Here is a 21971-nt window from a genome sequence, read left to right on the forward strand (position 1 = left end):
CTTTTTTCTCAATTTATCATTATTCGCATGCTTACTTTATGTAGTGAAATTGTGTTTCGAGCGATCTTTCATTTTTATAGACTCTAAACGTAAGGCCTATATCCCCTTGTAGGGTTTAAATGAAAGGTATGTCCATCATTTCCCTGGCAAACCAAGGATTACCATCGTTCATGTGTTACGACTAGTGCAAAAGTGATGAAAATGGCGAAGCATTGTAGAATAGCATAATACACCTAAATCGTTCTCGGCAGGCAAAACATGATAAAACGCAGAAAACGAAAAGAAAAAGAGGCGAAGTACAAGTAAATACAGCTGCAGTGCCCCTCCTACCTGCTCTTTCTCGACGAGCCAAGTTGTTGGATCGACCAGTATACCGCGTACCGTTTGGTCGAGAAAGAAACACTCATGGCCTACTGTACGCCAAAAATCTACGACATACTACGAGTGGATGTGTAACCGTGCAGAAGAAGGGGGGCAGTGCTGTTCCGGAGTAAAGGCCTAGCGGATTTTGCAGAAAGAAAAGCCACGATGGGTGCGAAGGACTCGAAACCGTCGTGCATCAGCTACGAAGAGGCTGTCAAACGGGGTACGTAATATAAGAAAGGGTATTTAGAAATAGTACCTCCTGCACAGTATTTCTTTGCCCATGACGATTCCCCGTTGCAGTAGCTGCGTGATCTCTATTCAAGAACAGCAAGTGTCCTCCACCGCGGAGACCACCTAAGATGGGTTGAATTCCATCGTCATCACCTGCAGAACCCTGGGGCAGGGCGGAACCAGTTGTGCTGGACAGCAGTGGGGCGACCGCGGCGACAGTCGTTGATGAAAGCTAATTAACAAACAACACAAGGAACGGAAGGAACGGCCGCGAAGAAAGGGTCCATTGAGACGCGGCACAGGAGTGCTCCCCTTTCCACCCCTCTCTTTTTTATACGGTTCCATTTGCGTATAACAATTTGTTGTTTTTTTCCCTCCTGCTGCTGGCTCATTCCACTGAGTGTTTTTTTGAGCCATTCGCTGACGCTAGAAAGGGCACTGCGGACATTATACTTTGCATATACTACACTGCTCAGCTACTTTGTTATGTTGTTCTAATCGCTAATGATTTTGGAAAGCTTTAAACTACATTGACACTATACGTCACCTCAGGGAATCTACCATTTGTCGTGTAGTTTAGAAACGAAGAATCAGTAACAAAATAGTGACTAGAAACATTTATTGATTTTTAGTCATCCGGCTCACTATGCTTGGACTATTTCTTTTCTTGATCCAACTCAATGTCGACATAGCCGTTTTCATTGTGGGGATTTTTGTGCTGATAGCGTTTTTTTATCGCTATCGTATTGTCACACTAATTGATGAGCTACTTTGAAACGAGCTCTGTTTTGAGGGTCCCCAAACATCCGAAGAAGTAATGCAAAAACAAGCCTGCCTATTCATTTAGCTGGGCCCGTTCGGCTAATGAGACTTGGGTTAGAATTATATAGTGTCGCTATCGCTTTACTCTGATGTGTATAGAAACGAATTAAAATAACTCGGAAGAACGTTTCCTACTCATTAACGGATGGGGCCAGTTTTTCGGCTACCATCAATCTCTTACTCTATCTTAGTCTATGCTCTTGCCTGGCCAATTGCCGCTCGTTGTTTTTAGAGATAAGAAACGGGCCAACGGACCCTGGACTTCATCAAAACTCAATGAAGGCTTCACACGCGACGACTCGGTGTTGAAGAAAACGATTGCGAATCTACGAAATACAGTAACAATGTGTATGATCTCTTGTCTTATCTAATAATCGCCTCGATTGTACTGTAAAACAGGCGACGAGGAATTTCAGCACTCGCTGGTGTGTTTGTGAGTATTTTTTTATAGCATAGTGTCCTATGTGCATTCGTCCATGTTTCACAACATTTAAAAAACTAGTTCATTGAGATTAAACGGGACAGCCCGGGACATTTTATTCGTACATGTGTACCCCTTTTTGAGAATTTATTCGCCGATGGTAGCAAGCCGGCAAGAATTGGTACCAACTGCAAAAGTTGATCTAACGGAATTTGCCAGCTGGTGATAATTTGACTTTAATCAAAAGACAAATATTTGTCAACTGTTGGACCAAGGTGTGGCATGAGATGGGTTTTGGTGGTGTTTTAACCAAACAAACTGAAGTCCTTTTAAGAAATATTTCGGCATTGCTGTGTAGAATACGCTTTTTGTTGCGACAAACGTTTCTTTGTTAGCAAAGGAAATAGACCACCCGGATTTGGGGGGATTTTTGAGAAAGAAGCTTTAATTTTGGCTACGTTTTAAAGGACAACAATAATAACGCGCGTACTGTGATTCAGCTGAAGTGGCAACGGTCTTGGACTGCTCAATCTATAAAACGTGACAGAATTTGAAAACTGAAAATGTACGAGTTTTTGGAAGGGCCTACTACGTTTGTGAACAATTCGGTTTTTGCGCAGTATACTTCGCGGAGGCGGCAGATTCTAGACGATACGCTCTGCCCCTGCCATGAAGTGTGTGTTTATCTTGAATTGCTCGGCATGGAATGTTTGTGCATTCGACGGCGCGAGCGAGTGAAGTGGGGTGAAGTGATTACAATTTCGTACCAGTTGCATCCGCTCGTTTGCAGCTGCAAGTGCAGCGTGCAGGAAGGTGGTTTTTAATGAATGTAGCGCACTACTAATAGGCTGTAGAAAGAGTGGTGTTAGAACAGAACCGACGGAACGAGCGAGGTGTTGAAATGAAGACCGGTTGGCATTGAAGCCCTCAAGGGACTCAGAATGCAGCGGGATGCAGGAGTCGTTGTAATCGACGGTGCAACTAACCAGCTCGGTGAGGACAGTGTGTCAACAGGCGGCACGAAGTGGAATGGGAGTTATTCTGGTGCATAAGAAAACCTGACACAAATTGTGATTTCTTACGCTGTCCACCTTTTTTACCTTCAAAGATTGGTATTTTCCTTTTCAATTGGCGTTAAAGAAATCAAAGTCAGAAGGTGTAAGTTTTATTGCAAACATGTTGTATTAATTATTTCCTATTTTCCAATCTCTTCTTTTTATGTTTAGTAACGGACTTGGAGCTACGACGAATCAAGGATGCCTTCAAAAGATCGGCTGGCACTAGCGGTTCAGTGCTTAGCAAAAGTGCCTTCATGCAGGATGTGCTCGGCGACGGTGTCCCGTCGGTGGTGGCCGATTGGCTGTACACGGCTTGTGGTGGCACGGCCAAGGGAATCGCCTTCAAGGAACTACTCTGCGGGCTGGTGTTGCTGACGAAAGGAACACAGGATGAGAAAATAAAGTAAGCTTTCGTATTCTTCACGCCATGCTAATTCCGACCCGCGTTTGGAGCAGAATGGTTATCAGTTACTGTCGAGGCAGCTGCTGTATGTATGGACCAAACAAACCAAATCTTTCTACTTCGTCTTACGCTATTTGCCTCTGCAATATCAATAAGTAGACCAGCACCTGATTGTCGGCTGGTGAATAGTTTGCCTAGCCGTTTATCGTGTAGTGTCTTTCTTCTAGATAATTTAATCTTTCTTCGCATTGCTGGCCCACTGACGACCTAAGCGATAAAACAGTGAAACGCCTTCACGTTGCCCCCCGCTGGTCGTTGCGATTCTCGAGCTTTTTTTATATTTTAGTTTGAGATATCAACACCTTTGCTATTGTGACTGACCCCATATCATGTTGCGGTGTATCGAACGCTTGTCTTTTATCGCCGATAACGAAACTCGTAGTAACTTAATGCAACTTAAGGGAGGATAAGATCCACCCTTGATGTTGATGGTTGTTGTGACACAACAGAAGGTTTGCCCTAGTCACCGTTATATTCAGATTGTTGTGGTGTCTACTTATAATCGTTAAGAATAATATCAAGGACGATGTGGAAACATGACCTTCTTTAATTGCTGCAAAGAAATGTTGTAGTTTGTGTTTAGACTGGTAGATAAATGGAATGACAACCAATTTAAAGAACTTTAGATAATCTGTTTTTGTAATTGTATAAACCTCCTTTTAATTGTTTTCTGATTATTTTATTTCTTTTTAGATTTCTCTGGACATTGTACTGCAATGATTCTGGCACGCACATACTGAAACAGGAATTCCAAAAAGCCATACAAATAGAAACCAACTACCAAAGCAATGCCACCAACAGCAATCACACCGCAACCATCAATTGTAGCAATAATAATAGTCAATCGGTAGCGAATAGGAACAATACTCAAATGCAATGGAACCGTCTGCAGGTGTCACTGTTCGGGCAGAACGAGCGGGTCACGTTCGAGCAGTTCAAGTCCTGGATTCAGATGCACCGTGGGGCGACCGCACTGTCCAAGTGGTTGCTGCAGGACGCGTGTGTCAATCTCAGCTCCGAGCTGGAGACTCCCACCTTCTACCAGAGCCTGGCCGGCGTGACCCATCTCGAGGAGCAGGACATTGGCGATCTGGAGAAGGTTTTCTGGCTTCTGAAGGGAGCCGCTATTACGGGGCAGCTGGATTTGGAGTCACTCGGACCGCTGGTTAGTCCGCCCGTTCCGCTGGCAGCATTGGGTGGCGTTTTCCTCGCCTTCGACGAGAATCACGACGGGCACATCGATTTCAAGGAGCTGTGCTGCGGCGTTAGTGCCGCCTGCCGCGGCCCAAGCGTCGAAAGGAGCAAGTTCTGCTTCAAAGTGTTCGACATCGATCGAGATGGAGTGCTTAGTTTCGTGGAGGTCCGCCAAATGATCGACATACTGCTTTCGGTGGCCCGGGAAGCCAATGCCGCCGGGTACCGTAATTTGACGCATGAAAAGGTTCTATTGGAGTTGTACCGGAAGGCGATGGAATCGTCGGGAAGTTCGGAGCGAGTTAGCGAAGTTGCCGGAGTGTCGGATGTGCCAGAGTTTAAGTTTACCCAGGAGGATTTTCTCATTTGGAGCATTGAGAGCAGGTCGAACTTGGTTCAGCCGTTTTTGGACCTGCTGTTCGAAGTGTGCCACATTGTACTCGGCTTGCGCCCACAGTGTCGCCATCTGGAGGGAGACATCGTTCGTGGATGGCTTGCGCGGGAAGTGCGCCGTGGATACAAAGTTGGACAGTTTTGGTATCTGATTTCGTCGGATTGGTGGCAACACTGGTCCCAGTACACGCAGCAGCTGACTCCGTCGAGTTCCTCGTGCATACACTGCAAGACCACGGGGGCCGGTTACGCGAGCAATCGGACGGGAAGCGCAGGATTTGGAGCAGCTGGTGGAGCCCCGATTGGAAATGGCATCGCTGGAGTCGGGGGTGCGGGAAATGTGGATGAAGCAATGATCTGTGATGAAAGCTTTACGTCCAACTCGACGGAGAGTATGGGCGATCTGTTGGGAGCGGGAGATTCGTCCAGTCTGGGCTCGGGGAGCAGCGGAATTTCGTACGGCCGGCACCCTGGCAGTGCCCCTGGAACGATCGACAATGGGAGTTTGATTGCACCGCACATTTACAAGCAGATTCCAACGCTCACTGGCGAGGGTGGTCGGCTCAAGCGGGATCTTACGCTGGTGCAGCATCGAGACTTTGAGCTTGTGCCGGACTCACTGTGGAAGGCACTGGCGCAATGGTACGGTGGACCCTTGCCCCTGCCAAGGCAAGTCATTCAACCTCACAGCAATGGAGAGGTCGAGCTGGAGTTGTATCCACTGAACTTACGGATCTTACGTCATCAGAGCCAAACGCTTCAGCATCAGCAAAGCTCTCAGATGGCCGGAGGAAGTGCATGGGCCAGTATGTCCGGTGGGTACGGTGCTCTGACGACCGGAAGCTTCCCAACAACGGTATCATCGGCCGTTTTGCACCCGCCGAAGAAGTATCTCGCGTACACGGCCGCATTTAGTCGGCTAGCGACGGTGAAACAGGTGGCCGAGTTCCTATGCCAAAGACTGAAGCTGAAAACGGAGGATATTCGTGTGTGGCATCTGGTGCCTACGCCGACCGGAATTACCGAGTTCCCGTATCTTCTGGAGGAGGACCACCTAACGTTGAGTGAGCTATCGATCTCGGACAACGATCAGATCCTGCTCGAAATTCGCAACAAGGATCTCACCTGGCCCGAGGAGCTGGGATCACTGGCCCTGACACAGGGAGCCAGTGGTACGCAGGGCATGGATCGTCGGGGAACGGTTTCCTCCATTCAGTCGCAGCATCCACCCGGTGCCACCGGGCTCCACAATTTGGGCAACACGTGCTTCATGAACGCGGCGCTGCAAGTCCTCTTTAACACACAACCCCTCACGCAGTACTTCATCAATAAGATGCATCTGTACGAGCTCAATACGACCAACAAACTGGGCACCAAGGGCCAGTTAGTGTTGCGTTACGCGGAACTTTTGCGTGACGTCTGGACCGCTTCTACTCGCTCGATTGCACCGCTGAAGCTACGCTTTTGCGTCACGAAACATGCGCCTCAGTTTTCTGGCGGTGGACAACACGACTCGCAGGAGCTACTCGATTGGCTCCTGGATTCGCTTCACGAGGACCTCAACCGAGTGATGGAGAAACCGTACAGTGAGCTGAAGGATTCCGATGGACGGTCCGATGTGATCGTAGCGACGGAAGCTTGGAGTCAGCATCATGCGCGAAACCAAAGTATCATCGTGGATTTGTTCTATGGGCAGCTCAAATCGAAGGTTACCTGCCAGGGCTGCGGCCGCGACTCGGTCCGATTCGATCCGTTCAGTCTGCTGAGCCTTCCATTGCCGGTGGAGAACTACACCTACTGTGAGGTTCTAGGTAGGGCTGAAATTAATCATAACTTTATTTTCAAAACCAATTGAAAATTAACCGCAAATCATTTGCTCTAGTTATGCTCCTGGATGGTTCGGTTCCAGTGAAGTATGGTTTGCGTCTAAACTCCGAGATGCGGTACTGGGATCTCAAGAAGCAGCTAAGCGATCTGTGTGGCCTAGATCCGGAGCAAATGTTAGTATCGGAGCTGTCCAACTCACAGATCCGGTTCATTTTGCCGAACGAGCATCGGATTAAACCGAGCTCGGCTTGCGAGCTGTACGTGTACGAGCTGCCGAAAGTGGACAGTAGTGTACTACGGTCACGTGCCGGATCAGAGCTGGGCATTAATATCGAGAAAGGACTTAAGGACATCCAGCGGAATCAAGGTAAGTGAGGTTATGTTAAATTATGTTCCTTGTTTTACATCCACATTCGGTTTGTGCAAATGTTTGCGCTTATGTGCCATGATTGTATTGACAAATTTGGATCGTGGTTTCCATAGTTACCAGAACACAGTTCAGTTGTTTTTCGGCAATTCAGTACACGATTATATTTATTTAGTATCAACTTCGTTGTTGTGTTATTAATTGTTTTGTTTCTTTTTTTGTTTCTGTTCTTATTGTCTTGCGTTTCCTCAATGTTCATTTCTCTCTCTCCATGCATTCTTTAATGAAATGTTAATAACCACACTATTTGTGACGACTTCTATTTTCATCACTCCATCGTTCACACCTTTCACACGTCCACGTCCTCCGCATTCATATTCGTGAATTCAAACGATACATCCATCGCGCCATCATTTGTGCCATTCTGTTGCCTCTCTACATCTGAATCACTTCGCGATTCAACCAACAACACCCATCTTCCCACTCTACACCGTATCGATCAAATTCGAAAATTCGACCACTACTGCAATGCAGCTCTTCTACTACCGTCATTAGACCCGCACCAGCTAACGACCAGCTCGATCGCCACCACCATATCGTCCGCATCGTCGTCCGCTTCCTCCTCCTCCTCCACGGCAGCCATGGCGGATGATACGGTGGCCATTACAGGGCGCACGAAGCCACCGATCGCGGAAAGCCGCCTGGTGGTTGTTGATGGTAGTGCCGGAGCAGCCAGCACGGCCATTACCAACGGCATCCTTTCCGGCACCGGTGGCACTGGCGGCGGAGGTGTGGGGGGCGGCAGCGGCGAAAGTAACGGTACGACGCTGGCTAACCGCAGGACTTCTGCCACGTCGAAGGTAAGCCGGTGCTTTGGCAACACACTCTGCATGCCCCCGAATATGTTGTGCTTCAAGGTATGGTTGTGTATATAAGTTGTTTTTTTTTTTAAATATGATATTACGAGAATGGTAGATTGTTTGAGGCAGCAAGAAGCAGTATCTAGAGCTACTTTCGATAACCTTAAGTTAAACTAGAAACATGATCATTATCATTTAGATTGTTCAGTAGTGGTAAAATTAAACAAAGTTAGGGTTTGTAAAAATCAAGTTTAGTGTGTGAAATGAAGCAGAACTCGAAGATAGTAAATATTTGATGATATAAACTGTGTTGCAACGTGGAAATATTAACACAAAAAGATACAAATTTTAAGGGAAATCTTCTAGATTTGTAGATATAAATTGATAAGACATAGATATCAGAATGAATCACATAAAAATACTTTAGTTTAAAATTGAAAACCCTTTATTTGTATATTGCTTTTATCATTTGTAAATAGCGCTGGTAACGAAATATTGAATTTTTGTTATTTTTTTAAATGCAGCTATTTATAAGTACAGATGGATTTGTAAATCACTTTTTCAGAATTAACACAAAATAATTGTCCTTACTATTGTATTAACAATGTTCCTCCATGACTAGGTTGTAAATGATTAGACTAATGATTTAATAGGCAATTATAACTTTGAATTAAATTTAAGTTTGATTTAGAAGTAGCTTAACAGACTATTTTCCCCGTAGTTTACTTGGTATTGGGACCAACCTCGCGCTAAATGACATTTCAGGGGGCATTTTTTTTTAGTAGTCACACTGCAAAACAAACAAATTTTTATAAAGCCAAACTTGTAAGTTCTAGTGCAAATGTATTTTAGTTAGCAAAGAAGGTTCAACTGCTGTGTTGAGGGGTGATTGTGGCAAGCTTAACTGGAATTTGTTTTGGAACGATTATTGCAGCACATTCCCGAAATTAGTGCGAGTCCGGACAGCACGTTCATCTATGGCGGAGGCCAGTATAGCGAAATTACGATGGCATATGGTGGGGCAAATAATTATCAGCAAAAACCGTCGGCCATCCAGCAGCCAACGAAAGAGGCGAACAGATCGAAGACGATATCGACCACCAATTTGTTGAACAACGGTGACAACAATGGGTGGGACAGCAATAACCGTGTTCTGGTCGGCCCTGGTGGCTCATACGATGGTGGCGCTAACCACCAACACCACTACCACCATCCCGGGTATGAGTGCAGCGATTGCGATAACATCTACATGAGTGAAGACACTGATTTCCAACATTCGGACACCATAAGTTTGGGCGCAATGAGCAAACGGCTACCGCCCGTGCCGTATGGGGTAGGAGGTGGTGCTGCGCAGAAGGCAAACTACCTTATAGCGGTCCACCGGAAGCTAAGCCGACAGGATACGTACTTCCTCTCACACCACAAATCGAAACCGGGCCTTTTCGGGGTGCCTCTGCTGATTCCGTGCTACGACGGTGTGACCAACAAGGAGCTCTACTGTTCCGTGTGGTTACAGGTGGCCCGCTTACTCAGCCCCCTTCCGCCGACACCACCCGATCAATCGAACCACGCAACCGACTGGTGAGTCATTGTTTATCATGGACCACCGGAATTAGCTTCTAGTAGCTTCATTTGCTCGCACGGGGGTTCGGTGATTAAACGGCGTATCTGGCGAATGGATGGCGATAAATAATAATGATCCGTCTGTATTGCTTTTTGCGCCCCCCTCCCTTTACAGTGATGACAGCCTAGGGTATGACTTTCCGTTCACTTTACGAGCGGTGGCAAGCGGTGGACGTGTTTGTGCCCTATGTCCGTGGTCACGTTTCTGTCGCGGTTGTGAGATCCCGTGCAACGATGGCCCCCTCTTGCAAGGGTTGATTTGTTCAGTTCCCGCTTCATCGAGTAAGTAGTGACTCCCCTTCATACCATTCATAGATAACGATGATCAACTTTCATCATTAACCTATGATCAACTTGTTCTTCCCACTGCGCGACAGGCAACGTTTCCACACCAAACTTGTCATCCCGCGAACAGACACCTACCTTCCGTCGAAAGGTGTACGCGACGAACTCATCGTCTGGCTCGTCGTCACTGGAAGGTGCAGCCACTACTAATCAACAACCTCCGCCGCCACCGACGTCGAATGGTACGGCGGGTGGCTCATCTTCGTCACCGATGTCATCCTTGCAGGGTTCCATTAATACACGCTCTATTCAGATTGCCATCGATTGGGACCCAACGGCACTTCATCTACGCTATCAGAGCACACGCGAAAGGGTATGCGCGCAATTGTTTATGTCGTTTAGTTTTGTTTCGTTTCATTAATCCCCCGGTCGGTGTCTCGTGTTTGTTGCAGCTGTGGACGGAACATGAATCTGTAGCCATCTGCCGCAAGCAGCAGACGGAACCGGTCGATCTGGATCATTGCCTGAGGGCGTTCACGTCGGAAGAGAAGCTTGAGCAATGGTACCACTGCTCGCACTGCAAGCAAAAGAAACCGGCAACTAAAAAGCTTCAGATATGGAAACTGCCTCCCATTTTGGTATGTCGTTTGCGTTTGCGTCGATCCGGAGATCGTTTCAAACTGTGTTTTGCTTTCAGATCGTTCACTTGAAGCGCTTCAACTACGTCAATGGCAAATGGGTAAAGTCTCAGAAGGTGGTAAACTTCCCATACGAAGATTTCGATCCAACGCCGTACCTGGCTTCAGTGCCACAGGAAACGATATTGCGGCATCGTGATTTACTCGATGGCACGCGCGGGGACGGACGTAATCGCGATTGCCAGGAAGAGTTTGTCGAGTTCGATCGGGAAATGTCAATGATCGATGAGGCTAGCGACGAGGTGTCACTCTCGTCGTTACACGTGAACGGCCTAAATGATGGAATGGTCAACGGCGAAACGGAAAGCGATGAGTCACGGAACAGTATTAGTCTCCCTGCCATCGCTGGGATGACCCATGTAGTGGCACCAAGTGCAAGTGGACAGTTGAAAGACGGTGGTGTTGATGTTGGTGACAGTGGACAGACAACGCCTCGACCGAAGCCTCAGCCTTCCTTAGTGCATAGCAGTGATTCGACTCGTAGGCAACGGTTAGTTTCTACGAGCCTTACCAAGACTCCAATCATCGATGGAGACTTGACGGATTACCACAAACACCATTTGAAGCCAGATTGCGATCCATTTGAACTGAAGTATCAGTTGTACGCCGCTGTGGTAAGTATGCAAACATTCCAACCTCCAATGTTACATGGCTAAACTCTGTTTTGCTGTGATTTTAGTGCCACTCTGGTATGCTGAACGGTGGCCATTACATCTCGTACGCGGCCAATCCGAACGGATCTTGGTATTGCTACAACGACAGCTCATGCCGGGAGATACCGACGCGACCCAAAATCGATCCCAGCACGGCCTATCTGTTGTTCTACGAGCGCCGGGACCTAGACTATGGTCCGTACCTTCCCAAGGTGGACGATCGGCAACTGCCCAGCGAGAGTCTCCTCGACGCGGACGACAGTGATAGTGACCTAAAGAAGATGTGCACGCTTATGTAAACGGCGCAAAGATGGCGTTTAGGCTTCTAGCAAAAGCAACAACGAACATAACTCACATGCTGTTTTCGTACCGTCGTACCGCGCGAATAGTTTAGCGAATGTCGATCTCAGAGTTCTACAAACCAACCGAAAGCAAGCTGGCCACAGCTTCTTCTCCGGGGTGCGTTCTGTAGGTTCTTCTGGATCTTAGAACCTCGTCGGTGATGTTTTTTTAAATTTTTCGTATGAAAAGAGCGTCATAGAATCAGTTAACAATACACACAAGGGACTATTTTACTGGAACCGCAAGTAACGCAGCGAATCACAATGCTTTGTTGAGGCTTTGCAGAGGAAAACTTGGATTGCTTGGATTTTGCTTCGCCGGGCCAGCGATGCTTACAAGCAGGCGGCGGTTGTATTATTTAGGAAAAAGCTAAAGTTGTGTAGTCCGTATCATTCCGTAAACATGGACGGTAGGCAAAGAAGGAAGCAATTTCGCTTGGTGCTTTACATTACGCCTAAGACTACACTGTTGAGTAATATGTTGTATAAACAGACACTAAAGTAAACGTGTTTGGGGATCTTCTACAAGTAATTTATGGCTATTATAAGTAATCGATATTATTAACACACTAAAAGCGTAACGAGAGGAACCGGCAGAGACCGTTTCGCTAGGGATCTCTCCCGGAAGTTCTACGTTCGTTTTTATAAAGATAAGCTTCTGTCTGGAATTGAAATGTGCTACACAGTTCAGGGCGCTCGCTCTGCGTCGAAAACGATGATAAGTTGCACGAGGGGTTCGTGATGAACACCTCTATATTTTGTTTAAATTGATATGTTTACGAATATTTGTGAAGATAAGAAGATCACATCATCGTCCCTTTCTGTTATAGTTCTCATTTGTTATCAACCAACCAACTATCACCGCGTGTACCCGCGGATAAGCGGAAACGTTCCTTTTTAACTTAAAGTAAGTTTATTTTCACGCCGAAAAGTGCGTTTAGCTACTCCCCATACTTTTTTTTTGTCAACACTGTTTCCGTTATGTTTGTACACTGTATATGTTTGTTGAGCAGCAGAGAGTCGTTGTTATGAAAATAAGTGTGAAAGCGAATAGACTTCCCATGGCGCGGAACGGCACTTCGGAAGGCAGTAGTTATACGGCAGGTTGGTTGAGTTTATCATCTGTTTATTTGTATGTGCCCTACCGGTGGACTTCAATTTGCCCGAAATAAAGATGTGAAACTATAGAAAACCGAAAGCGTTCATAGCCGCGATTTCGGACATCGGATCGGATTGGAAAGAAACATACGAAACCTTTGGTGCTGTGGTGAAGGTTTCGGATTTATTTCCGTTCAACGTTTGCCTGTTGTGGTACATTATTCCTAAAATAGTAGTTCTATATGTTGCCGCATGGGTCATTAAACAAGAACATTCGACTGTTTTTTTTTCTTTAATGGCATTTACTTACATTCTGCGCGGCCCAACACCGAGCGGAGGGTGTTGTTTTTAGAATTGACGGGCCTGCGAGCTAAATCCTAGTCCAACGCCACGCATCGTGTGCGTCACTTGACGTGCGACCTCGTACTGCTGTTCCATGGTGGAGAAGAGTTCTTCCTGCTTTTTAATACTGTCGCCTGGGAGTTTACTACTGCTGGTGCCTTTGCCACCGCCACCACTTCCACTACCACTGCCATCCGTAGCTGCTGTTGAAGAGGTTGACACGGGCATAGGAACCGCCGACGATGGTAACGCACCTTCTTCGCCTGGCTTCGATTGCGCATCCTTTACGCCCATGAGGCGTAGAAACTTGGACGCAACGCGACCGTCCGTGTCCTGGGCAAACTTGGCCTGCTCCCACTTGCTGATGTTGGACGAGACCTCTTTGCTCTCGGTCGACTTGTGGCTCCAGAGCAGTTTGCGTTTTTGCACCTGATCGGCGTATCGCACGGGATTGACGGCACCCGGGTTGTAGTACGAGGGTAGCGGTACGCTGTCGACCGCCTTCTGACTTTGCTGCAGCACATCGATGCCCATCTTTTCTAGCTGGGCCGCCTTGGCGGTAGTACGAAGCAACGCGCTGCGGGAGAGCAGGGCACCAGCGGCGGCGGCAGCGGCGGCCGCGTCTGGCGGAGACGACACGAGCGGAAGTCCGAGCTGTAGTTTCGATTCGTTGGAGACGAGGTTCAGTTTGGCCGCAACCGCTGGTGGAATCAGTGGGCCAACGGGGGGCTTCGTTGGGATGCTCATTAAGGAGGGAATTCCGGCCGTCGGGTTGATCAATGGAGCCGCCCCGAGGAGGGACTGAGATAGAGGTGGCGTTGGAAGCAACGACATGGGTTTTGGTTGTTGATCGTGTGACGGTTTGTTGGCGAATCTAGTTGGGAGCGGCAGCAAACCCATGCCCGCCATTGGAGCTACTGGTGGTACCGCCGGTTGGGCGGCATGCAATTGCGGTGGAGGGGGAGATTTGCTAGCCGATCGTGACCTTGACCGAGACCGTGAATCGCGTCCCCTCGATGACTTTCTCTCCTCGGGAGAGTAACGTTTGCGGGTGCGTGCATCACGTGAGTTGGAGCGACGATTTCTACGACGATCTTCGGTGCTTCGTCTTTCCTTACGATCCGCATCTTTCCCACCGCGAGCATCTCTTCGACCCTCATCACGATTGTTTCCTTTGCTGTAAGGTAAATACATTTTTTAAAAGTATTCTCAATGGATAACGAACCATCCCTTCAAACACGCTTACCTCCTGTAGTTACCACCACCACGTCGCGCGTCTCTGGAATCATTGCGACCGCCACGACCACGGGGCTCGTTACGATTACGGACTCGATCTCGATCCCTTTCGCGATCTCTCTCACGTTCTCGTTCTCGGTCACGGTCACGGTCACGATCACGTTCGCGTTCCCGATCGCGCTCTCGTTCACGTTCACGATTACGGTCTCGGTTACGATCACGGTCACGGTTCCGGTCACGGTCCCGTTCACGCTCGCGCTCGCGTTCCCTTTCCCGTTTACTTTCTCGATTCCTTTCCCGTTCATGATTACGTTGCTTTTCCCGATCCTTCCGGTCACGCTCTCGGGAATTGCTTCGTCTCACGCGTTTTGGTGGAGATTTCTTCCTGTCATATTGAGCTTTTACCGGACTCTACAAAGAACGATTAGTGGCTATAGCGAAGTTAAGAGAGTTTACCGCCTGGCATATGTGCTTACCTTGCTGTCGCTCCTACCGGAAGCCGCCGCACGACGATACTGGCCTGGAGGAGAGTGAGATTTTCGTCCATTGCTACTGCCACCTCTGACAGCGAGTGGTTTGCTGGCAGATTTCTTCTCGTCTTCACCATTCCTGCCCCTACCCACCGGCGATGCGCTGCGCGATTGTGACTTGCGAGAGTCTGAGCTAGAGGACGAGGAGCTGGAGTGCGATGAAGCGCGTGAACGACGGTCCTCATCCGCCGACGAGGAGGACGATGATTTCTAGAATTGGAAAGATACCACACGACCGTCCTTGGTTGTACGTGAAACTGCGTCCAATCCAAACCCTCATTTGCCGCACGGGGTCATTGCTCAACTTTACTACCCGCAAAGTAGAAGCAAACTCGTACGTAAGTGGCAAGGGTTCAGAGTTGGCGGTTTGTTGTAGAACAGGTGACAAATTAATCAAACTTTTCGTGACGAATAAGTTGATTCATTCGCTTTAATCGTGGACAAAAAAGTCGCATTGCAATGATTTACGTTCAACATAAAAAAACGCCTCTCGAGGAGCGTTAGTTTGAAGGTAATGAGGAAAAAGAAGAAAAATTGAGTATATTCCCTGGGTTTTAGTGTCGTTATTTTTAAATATACTTACACCAGAGCGTCTTACCCATAGCGAACGAGCGTATGGTGTTTTGTTTTCTTACTTAGTGATAGCTTCCAGCCACCAACTTTCAGCACAGCGGGGCCCTTTCTCCATCCGCGTAGAGTCCGCGCATCATTTTCCAAAACAACGGAACGCATTTCTGGCTGGAGGAGGGGAGGGAGCGACTCAAGCTCTACTCGCTTTGATGGAAATTCTGGAGGAAAATTCTGGTGTTCCGTGTGTCGGTTTGAGGTCGTCGGCGCCTTTCGCGCTCATGGCTGGTTGGTTCGGTTGAGGGCGATCGGTTGTTCTTGGAACATTCTTTGAGTGTGTTTTTGGGGGTATTTTGTGGCATATGCATTTTAAAGGCTATATGATTGAGGTGTTCTTTGGACGACAACATAATAGGCGTCAGAATTATTGGCGGTAACATTGGTGATAGTGAAAGAGAGATATATGAACGTACATAAAACGAAATGATGCAAGAGCGAAACGTGACAACACGATATATCAAAGAGAGGCGAGGGTATTTGAAGGATCATTTGATTGCAACATTGAAGCTTAAAAAGGGCTCTTCCGACAAGCCATTCTTTTTGTTGATGGTAACATACTAGAATTAAACACTCCCAACGAAAAAAGGGTAGCGTGCTTGTGGAACCAATAGTTTCTCATCTCTTGAAATGGGTGAACGAACGGGTGTAGGTAACGGAACAATAAAGAGATAGGAAGTCGAGGAGAAGAGCCATATATGTGACATTAATATTTACCTCTTTCGGCTCCTTTCGGGACCTGTACTTGTCGTGAGCTTTCTTTTCGCAGGAACCCTTGGCTGGAACCGCTTTACGGCCACCATCGTCATTCTCATTACGGCGGGACTTGGGTTGTCTCTTCGGCGAAGACGCTGCCGTGGATGATGAGCCGGTCGGTGACGAGGTTTGTTCCTAAGGGAATGGGCAACTATTCAGGATATATGTAGGCAAGATAGGCGAATTATATTATTAAACATGGTCTTTGCGAGTTCATACGAGAATTTTTCCGCAATTGTTTTATCTTTTTAAATCAATAGCGAATCTAGTGATCGACTATGTTTATAGTTTTTGTTATGCGCTGAGTTTCGCACATTGCATTCAGTAGAGTAACAAACAACCGATAGCTATGTCGCGGGGATAAAGCCAACATACAGCAAGGCTAGTCGTCTTCGAGCATACGATAGTCCCCGGGACCAGGAAAAAATCGATATATCATTGGTGATGCAGTAGCCATTTCAACACACGAGAAATCACCACTCCACACCAGAGGAACATCTTCTCGATTGAGGTAATCCAGGTACCAGAGGGTTGCTATATTTAACAGGCCTATTTTTTTATTAGCCCCCTCGTAAGGCATGGCTTTTTTTGTTCCTTATAGGGAACAAGTTAATCTTCCCACGGAAAGGTGGGAAACGCTTTCAAACAAAAACTTGCACTAGCTTCAATCGTCAATGCGATAGCTTCTACACAGAAAAACATTTTCCACATCATTGCCACACATCACACTAATGAAATATCGTCGAATTGATTGAATTATTTACCCGTTTCGACTCTAAATCCTGCGTTTCTTCCTGGTCAGAATCGGCGTAGTTGCTTAGAAGAGAGTCCATTTTGAAATCTATGATGAAATGAAAAAGAAATCCCGATGACACTGTTGACAGCAAGGTATGTAGACTATGTGGCCCAAGGTAGCTTGAACACTATGGGGTCAAAATTTAAAATAATGGTTTAAACAGACAATTTATCATGATGCTATCTTTGTTAGGGATTTAACCGATTTAAACCATAGACCCCTCAAAGGAGAAGACAACCGCCTTTATACATAGAAAGTTTTAGTCGTTATTTTGTATGTCTATAACACAAAAAAACTTAAAATTTGTTACTAACTTATAGTCCCTTCCCCTATTTGGATATGAGGCCCCTCAAAAAAAGATATTTGTTGTATTTTAAAATTATTTCATTTATGGTTCTTTATTTTTCTTCTGTATACTTTTTATCAAAGTTGTAATTCTCCATCGTATCACGAACGGATTTAAGCTCGTTCAGCAACAGCAGCGCATCATTCCGGTTGAGATTCACAGTGTGATTAGTTTTTTGTGGTACTCCGTCGACAATCTCGTTGTGTATTCCAATTTTAAGCTGAATGCAGTCGATCGTGTTCTTTGGAATGCTGCATTGAAATGTTTCCAGCTGATTTATACTCAAGCTATTGTCCCGCAGGACAGTTCTTATTTTTTGCACGTGGTCGCCGAGCAGCCGGCACATGATCGCGGTGTGTTCCTTTGGCAAACCGAGCTGTTGTAATTCCGTTCCGAATACGGCAATCTCCGTGTTGTACCGTGACGCAATGGTCAAGAGAAACCGCAGACAAGCCATGCCTCCCTTTGGTGCGTCCATGGAGCCCTTGGTGATGGCGTAGATTTTGCTAATTTCATCTTCCTACTCAAACAAACGAAAATTAATAAAATTACTTCTACTAATATGATGCTATTGATCGAACGTACCGGGATGACCGCTCCTAAGATGGATTTCGCTGTATGCTCTCCCAGTTGGTTCAGTTGGTCCGGTGTAAGCTGGGCAAGGTTGGAATGTATTTCGGCCAACACCCAATCGGGACAATCGCCGTCCCCGCAGAATCTAAATTTCTGTAGCCAAGAAGAATGAAGACATGAAACGGTCCAAATTAGAGACCAAACTTTCCAAAAGTAGCAAATGCTCCATATTTAAACCATCACCAAACTTAATCAAGCGAAATGGACCTGTTTTATGACGGGGGTGGTGAGCTCTTGAAGCCTTTACCGCATTCGTTCGTTTGTTGCGGATGGGGTAGGATTAACCTTGCGGTTTTTGGATTTTGTTGGTTTTTTTTTGCATTCTCCATGTAGAACGAAGATGCCGTTGTACGCTGGCTTTAACGAGTTCTACAAATGACAAAACTTAACCGTGCGTTTCTGGAAACGTGGGCTTTAACTCAAAGTAAGTGGAGATTGTCACGATCCAAGTAGGACTAGCAAATCACGTCACGAAACACGCTTGGCGGAGAGCTTCAAAAGTATGAAACGATTACAATCTTTCGAATGAGACGGACTAATGAAAACCAGCTCAAAGCATAAGCAAAGTTGAAATGTTTTCCACCACTGTGGGCGATCCTTACCCCGCGAGACACAGAAAAGGTGGACCATTTTGCATACGCTTTAAATGGTTCAGTACAAACTATTGTGAGCTTCACAAGAGTTCAAACGCTTCGACATCGTACTTCATCTGTTCCGGTCGGTTGAACAGATTTGATTGCTCCTTCCGGCAAGGTGGACTCTTAACTTTACAGTGGTCATTTGTGCGCAGCCACCGTGTCTCATCCCCCCGTTTTACCGTTTTCGGTTTAAAATAAGCCAAAAACTTTTCATTACGCACGCACACCTTCCGCTGCCGAACGACGTAGGCAAAGGGGTGGGCGCAATGCAGTACGCATCCTAGCGAAAAGGACTCCCCCTAACCCCTTTTCATTCCCCCTCTCCCGCCCTTTACGGAATGGGAAAATGAGCTGGTTGAGGTGTTGATAATGGGATGAATCTAAGATCAAGCACCAATCCACCTACACCACCACCAGGGCGCCGACTTTCGTAATGCTGTTGACAAATTGTAAGGAAGAAATACTTCAATCGTTTGTAATTGTCCGCAATCAAGGACCCTTCAACACCGCGCACCATTTCATTGCAGTTCTCCCAAGGGGAAGTATTTTACGAATCGTTGATTTGTTGAGGTTCATCCTTTGGTTGGGTTTGGAGAGGGTTGGAATAAGGGAACCGAGAGGTGCAAAAGTTGATCGCAACATCGCACAGGGAGCAGTATAAAAAGGACACTCGTCACTCAACAGGTGAACCAGTTAGCAATTGAGCGTGACCGCGTCGACATGTACCGTTCCGTCGTTGGGTGAACGAATCTCGGTGTGAACTTGTTTTTCACTACCATCCCAAAAGGATTGGAAAGTGGTTGTTAAAAAAAAAAAAAAAAAAAAAATAGAAAAAATAAGGAAAACGTGATTGGCAGGAAACGGAATCGGCCACTGATTTCCGGTGGTGGCGTTGTTTTTCTACGGTAATCTACGACGGTGTCACCCGATGGCAATGTTTTGTCTACTGCTGGCAGTGGCCGCATTCGTGCTAACCGGTGGTCCTTCACTATGCCGCTGTGACCGACCGCACCTGTCCCCCGGCCGTGCTTTCTATCGTTCCGATCCGCTCGCAGGCAACGGTTTCGAGGAAAGTGTTTGGAACAGTATCGGCCATGAAGCCGAATCGGTTGTTGCTCATGGCGAAGGAGCGAAGGTAATTCCGGTTACAAAGTTAACGCTCCCCTCCACCGTACCCTGGCAGCGCGCCGTCATGAGCGCGAGGGAGCTTATAGTTCTGGAGTCGCTACTCAATCGCTACCGGAAGTACATGGTGGACGAATTTTCGCGCTACGATGACGCGTGTTCGGTGCTGTACGACGATGACGAGGCGGTCGCGGTTGATTCGTACAACGATAGCGTGGAAATATCCTTGGGGCAAGCGGTCGCAGGACGTCTGGACGACACTAGCGGTTCCGGAGGAGAAAAAAGTGAGCAGCCACAACCGGAAATCAACGTACCGTTGATTGAATTTAAGGAGTTTTTTGATTTTTTTTCCTCCCACTTCTCCACACGGAAGACACGTGTGGCGGAAGAGGGTTGTTAGTTTTTCCTTTCTCTGTCTCTGCATGGTGGACAGTTGGGGAACATGTGTATGTTTACTTTCGTTGTTGACGGTCTATAATCCATTTTAGCGTGATTGCTTTTTACACCATTTCCTGCCGCTAGGGTGTGGTAGAGGAAAGTTAGTTCAATTAATGTAACGCAATCACGCAATTATGGCATGTGTAGACAGGGAATAGGGCTGTTTTAATGTTCCGTTTGGGTTGTGGAAGGGTCGAACTGAAATGCATTAAAAAATGAGATAGTTTCCCTTATTGATTCCCGTATTTACATCTTTTGTTTTTCAGCTTCTAATACATTAAGGAAAGATGACTCAATGAAGCTTTCCCATCCATTGAAAGACTATTGCTCCAGAAGTGCGCGGCAGTTTTATCACTGCCTAATAGAGGATGTTAGCGATCAGCAGCTTTTAGGTATCATACATGAATATTTGCAAACGATCTGCACCCGAGATCCGAGGGCCAGCAGCAATGTGCTGCAGAAAAGGGACACTCCTCGATACGTGTCGAAGCAAAAATTCCATTCCTGGGGTGGAAAGCGAAGCAACGACCCGGCATTCTATCCGTGGGGCGGCAAGCGAACCGCAGTTCGTCCGCACAAGCAACCGAAGGTGGTCATACGCAATCCATTTCATTCGTGGGGTGGCAAACGCAGTGATGTCGGGGCCGCCTCGGATGTCTCGGCATAAGCAGGGAACACCAGAATAAGCGCCGCACAGCCAAGCAAAAGGATGGATGAACCACCAGCAGCCATTAAACAGCCATGAGAAGCTTTCCCCTCCGGTCATTGCATGTTTTATGGTAGTAATTGTAAAGAGATATTATCGTCCGAGGTGCAGCTAATAAAAACACACTCGCAAATCACACAGAGCAGCAAGGATATTTCAATAAACTTAGCATTTCGAAAAAAAACATGTGCTCGGCTGTGCAAATGTGTTCTTCTTAACAATAAACTTACCATTTCTAGGCAGGAGTCACAGCTGAAATCTTGAACAATGTAAAATATCACTGTAGAACCGTGTTTTGGGTGGAATTTACTTTGTTGTTATCTACGATTTAGTGTTGACAAATCAGGATTCGGAAGATTCGAAGATTTAATCCCTAGACGGATTCGAATTTGGCATCAATAAGCTTCAAAAACCTTGGTCACTATTTGAAATAATGGTTAAAATAGCTAATTTGTTAATAACTAACTCAAATGAAAAGTCTTTTGAAGACAGATAACTCTGAGCTACAAAGGTTCTTCTGAAATTCTTAGTTTATGAAATAAATAATTAAATGAGGCGTTAGATTTAATTCAGGCGTCCGAAAATAATCTAAACTTGAATATTAGATCTGCTGAAGTATAACAGACGACTAGCGACATCTTCATTCAATGGGTACATCTAATGATTTGAAATTTCTGTTGATTTTTGTGATTTGTGTTGCTCAGTGTTTTGAAATAGTGAAATGTACAATAATGTATTCAAGTGCATATGCCGTAACATGAGATCTATGCTAGTCGATGTGGGCAAATATATGAACCTTCGAGGACATCAAGTTCAACTACAATTGTTTCCAAGATTTAAGTGCAGTCAGTGTTCAAGTCACAAAAATGATTAAACATCAAATATAATTCTTAATGATTATTTCGATAATTTCTATAACTTTGTTGTCTGTCAGGTTTTAAATCTTATGCATTTATTTCCCAAATAAAGTTGGGGCACCCGTTTGCAATACCCTTCGAGATTGCGCGTTGCAAGAGTAAAGAGCCCATTAGTGCACCAATTGCGTCAATTCACTTTCCGTTGCATCTGCAACTGCATGTACCGTTATTGTGGTTGCCGTGG

The 21971-nt window shown here is 46.4% G+C and overlaps 3 protein-coding genes across 3 annotated transcripts; 1 reads left to right on the top strand and 2 right to left on the bottom strand.

Moving 5' to 3' along the window:
• The first annotated feature begins 275 nt into the window (after positions 1–275).
• LOC131288485 (ubiquitin carboxyl-terminal hydrolase 32) lies at positions 276–11809 on the top strand. The gene is made up of 11 exons (XM_058317623.1): positions 276–586; positions 3067–3301; positions 4055–6759; positions 6831–7142; positions 7677–8059; positions 8937–9583; positions 9741–9907; positions 10003–10283; positions 10363–10548; positions 10608–11222; positions 11288–11809. The coding sequence occupies exons 1-11, from the start codon at positions 529–531 to the stop codon at positions 11558–11560; spliced, it is 5862 nt and encodes a 1953-aa protein (XP_058173606.1). The 5' UTR covers positions 276–528; the 3' UTR covers positions 11561–11809.
• Positions 11810–12876: 1067 nt separating this feature from the next.
• On the bottom strand, positions 12877–17021 carry LOC131289002 (arginine/serine-rich coiled-coil protein 2-like). The gene is made up of 6 exons (XM_058318190.1): positions 16953–17021; positions 16150–16323; positions 14755–15018; positions 14595–14689; positions 14289–14546; positions 12877–14219 (listed from the first exon to the last, which is right to left on the bottom strand). Exons 1-6 carry the CDS (start codon positions 17019–17021, stop codon positions 13049–13051), a joined length of 2031 nt encoding a protein of 676 aa, XP_058174173.1. The 3' UTR covers positions 12877–13048.
• Positions 17022–17382: 361 nt separating this feature from the next.
• On the bottom strand, positions 17383–21194 carry LOC131287896 (COMM domain-containing protein 4). The gene is made up of 3 exons (XM_058316988.1): positions 21101–21194; positions 17916–18056; positions 17383–17850 (listed from the first exon to the last, which is right to left on the bottom strand). Exons 1-3 carry the CDS (start codon positions 21101–21103, stop codon positions 17383–17385), a joined length of 612 nt encoding a protein of 203 aa, XP_058172971.1. The 5' UTR covers positions 21104–21194.
• Between the last annotated feature and the right edge of the window lie 777 nt (positions 21195–21971).

Source organism: Anopheles ziemanni, chromosome 3, assembly GCF_943734765.1.
Source record: "Anopheles ziemanni chromosome 3, idAnoZiCoDA_A2_x.2, whole genome shotgun sequence".
In the NCBI taxonomy this organism is placed as follows: domain Eukaryota; kingdom Metazoa; phylum Arthropoda; class Insecta; order Diptera; family Culicidae; genus Anopheles; species Anopheles ziemanni.

Bases quoted from the DNA above. Each gene is read 5' to 3' on its own strand.
- LOC131288485 (XM_058317623.1), top strand. From the start codon at position 529: ATGGGTGCGAAGGACTCGAAACCGTCGTGCATCAGCTACGAAGAGGCT. The intron at 8,060-8,936 runs GTATGGTTGTGT...CGATTATTGCAG, and splicing joins CGAATATGTTGTGCTTCAAG to CACATTCCCGAAATTAGTGC. The intron at 10,549-10,607 runs GTATGTCGTTTG...TTTTGCTTTCAG, and splicing joins GGAAACTGCCTCCCATTTTG to ATCGTTCACTTGAAGCGCTT.
- LOC131289002 (XM_058318190.1), bottom strand. From the start codon at position 17,021: ATGGACTCTCTTCTAAGCAACTACGCCGATTCTGACCAGGAAGAAACG. The intron at 15,019-16,149 runs GTAAATATTAAT...TTCCAATTCTAG, and splicing joins CCCGAAAGGAGCCGAAAGAG to AAATCATCGTCCTCCTCGTC. The intron at 14,547-14,594 runs GCAACGTAATCA...TAAACGGGAAAG, and splicing joins GACCGGAAGGATCGGGAAAA to GGAACGCGAGCGCGAGCGTG.
- LOC131287896 (XM_058316988.1), bottom strand. The intron at 17,851-17,915 runs GTACGTTCGATC...TTGTTTGAGTAG, and splicing joins TCTTAGGAGCGGTCATCCCG to GAAGATGAAATTAGCAAAAT.